General features: G+C 37.4%; 1 protein-coding gene across 1 annotated transcript in view; it reads left to right on the top strand.

Moving 5' to 3' along the window:
• The window catches only part of LOC106510986 (fermitin family homolog 1), a gene marked incomplete at its 3' end in the record, with an annotated part of 17,820 nt that overhangs the window by 12,231 nt on the left and 3,120 nt on the right, over positions 1-2,469 (top strand). Inside the window, 3 exon segments of the mRNA XM_013999722.1 lie at positions 1,089-1,272; positions 1,348-1,450; positions 1,564-1,671. Of these exon segments, the coding sequence (XP_013855176.1) occupies positions 1,089-1,272; positions 1,348-1,450; positions 1,564-1,671 (395 nt within the window).

The following is a 2,469-nucleotide window of genomic DNA, read 5'->3' as shown; positions in this document are numbered from 1 at the left end:
GATCTGTTTCACACATTATCGATCATGTTTTTACAATAAATTAATAATTATGTTAATTTCATTCAACAACCATGTAAAACAGCAGATTTATACCAGAAAAATATATAATTTATAAGTAACAATGATCTAAACCAGACCTGAAATCAGCCTGTGATTTAGACTTTTTAGCTAGTTGACAAATGATGACTTCAGCAAGTAAAGTATATTTATTATTTCTTCTTACTGTCAAAAAAAATAAATAAGAATATTTATATTTACCAGTCAACAGTTAGAAAATGTTCTCTGGTTATAGGATGAAACTTGTCTGTTAGCTAAACACCTTAGCAGGTCAGGTTCCTCTAACAGAAACCTAAAAATACTCACAGTTATAATATTATTTTACACTCTGTAGGTCTAAATATTAATCAGAGGACAAATCAGCTGTAATATTTAAAAGTTTGTGTTAAACTGTAGCATGATTCAACAGTGCTAATCTCTGTATATATTCCACAAGCTAATATCTGCTAACCAGTTCAATAAATAACAGTAATTACATTGAATTTATAAGATTATTTTAATTTTAAACTGTTACATTATGTTCTGCTCAGATCACATTGAGCTAAATAAGATCAAATCTGCTGACTTGTGTTGTAAAATGAAACGTTTTCCTGTTTATCTTCTGTTAATAAATCCATAACACAAACAGCTTTTCTGACATTATTTAAAACATTAGATAGATTATATAAACTGTAAAATATTAATAGTAATTGGGTTAATGTTATTATTAAATTTTTTATGATTTCTACATCGTCAGTCCTTATTTCTGCTCTGTTGTCAACATGGACAGTAATGGGAAATCCAGACTCTTGATCGTTTAGCATTAGCCGTTAGCTTCACCAGCCGATCACACAGTCACGTGGTTTCTGAGCACTCCAGCTGTTCTATATAAACTCCTTGTTCCTTCCTCATTTAGTTTCTTGTTCTGTTTTAAGCTCCTCCCACTTTACCTTTGACTGATGGCTGAACGAGATGCTTACTGTGCAATGAAGTCATGTTGAATCTTAACATTTTGCCCCAATTTATTGTAAGTATAATTATCTCCAAACAAGGTTCCATGTATGGTAAGACCATGACAGCAACCTACGACCCAGAGAACGGGATGCCGATGTCTGCCACCAGCCTTTGGTTCGGAGAAAACCCTCTAGCTGAGTGTCAGCCAAATCTGTCCCCCGCCGAGCTCGCCAAGCTCTACCAGCCGCTGTCTCTAGTGGACAAAGCAACCAACAACGCAGGGTAGAATCAGAAAAACTGAATTTGTAAGTAGTTTTTTTTCTACAGAACTGTCTGACCGGTCGTTATAACTGACAGGTGGCTGGACTCGTCGCGTTCTCTCATGGAGCAAGACATCCAGGACGACGACAAGCTGCTGCTTCGCTTCAAGTACAACGTCTTCTTTGATCTCAACCCTAAAGTAAGATAGTGTTCCTTTTTGTTGGGTAAACTCCCCGAAACAAGAACAAAAGCGGTCTTGGAGTGAAGTTGTTGGTCTAATCTTATGTTTGCGTGTGTCTTTTAATGCTTCAGTACGATGCTGTGAGAATAACGCAGCTCTACGAACAGGCCCGCTGGGCCATCCTGCTGGAGGAGATTGACTGCACTGAAGAGGAAATGTTAATGTTTGCTTCTCTGCAGGTGAACCAGATATCTTGGCTTTAACAATATCTTAAATGTTCTAGGATCAGTCAGTGAGGTGACTGTACAAAAAAATTGATTAAACCCCCAAAAATTGTGCCTTAATTGTATTATCTGTATATTTCTGTGCAAATTTTGACAATATTGTGTAAATTTGTTTAAAGGGAACCTATTATGCAAAATTCACTTTTTAAAGGTTTTTTTACTTAATTTTGGGTATGTACTTCTTAAAAAACAGTCCTAGGACCAAAAAAAAAATGCACCCAAGGGCATATTTACTGTAAGTAAATGTATTTTTAATGTATATTAACGACAAGTTTTATACTTCCGTTATTTTGTGATGTCACAAGCCGTACGACAACCCACCGGAACCTGCGTTCAGCCCCTTACCTAGCAAACCCTGGGTGAGACTCCACCTCCTCAGTGTAAAAAGCCGTCACCGTGTTGTTGTGTAATGCACAGCTCATATCACAACAAACCTCCAATAGGGCAATGGGTAGAGTGTTGGACCAGAGAGTGGGAGACMAGGGTTTGAGACTGGCATGGACACAAACAATTTAATTATTTATTTTCATTCGTTATGAACACATTTTCTCATGTACCTCTATTGTTTAGCTTATTAAAGCCTTGTTAAAGCCTATTTGTTCGAGTTTCTGAGGTATTTTGACCGCTGCTGCTCCCTGCTCTGGTAACAGCATGCAGAGTGAGGGCAGAGCAGAGGGAGAAAAAGAAGCTGGGACCACGACTCTGCCTCTGGGTCTCATATGGTTGTACAACAGAGCTTCTGCTATTATTAGC

The sequence above is a fragment of the Austrofundulus limnaeus genome, unplaced genomic scaffold (assembly GCF_001266775.1).
Source record: "Austrofundulus limnaeus strain Quisiro unplaced genomic scaffold, Austrofundulus_limnaeus-1.0 Scaffold2430, whole genome shotgun sequence".
Classification (NCBI taxonomy): domain Eukaryota; kingdom Metazoa; phylum Chordata; class Actinopteri; order Cyprinodontiformes; family Rivulidae; genus Austrofundulus; species Austrofundulus limnaeus.
This window is presented reverse-complemented; position numbering and strand designations above follow the sequence as displayed.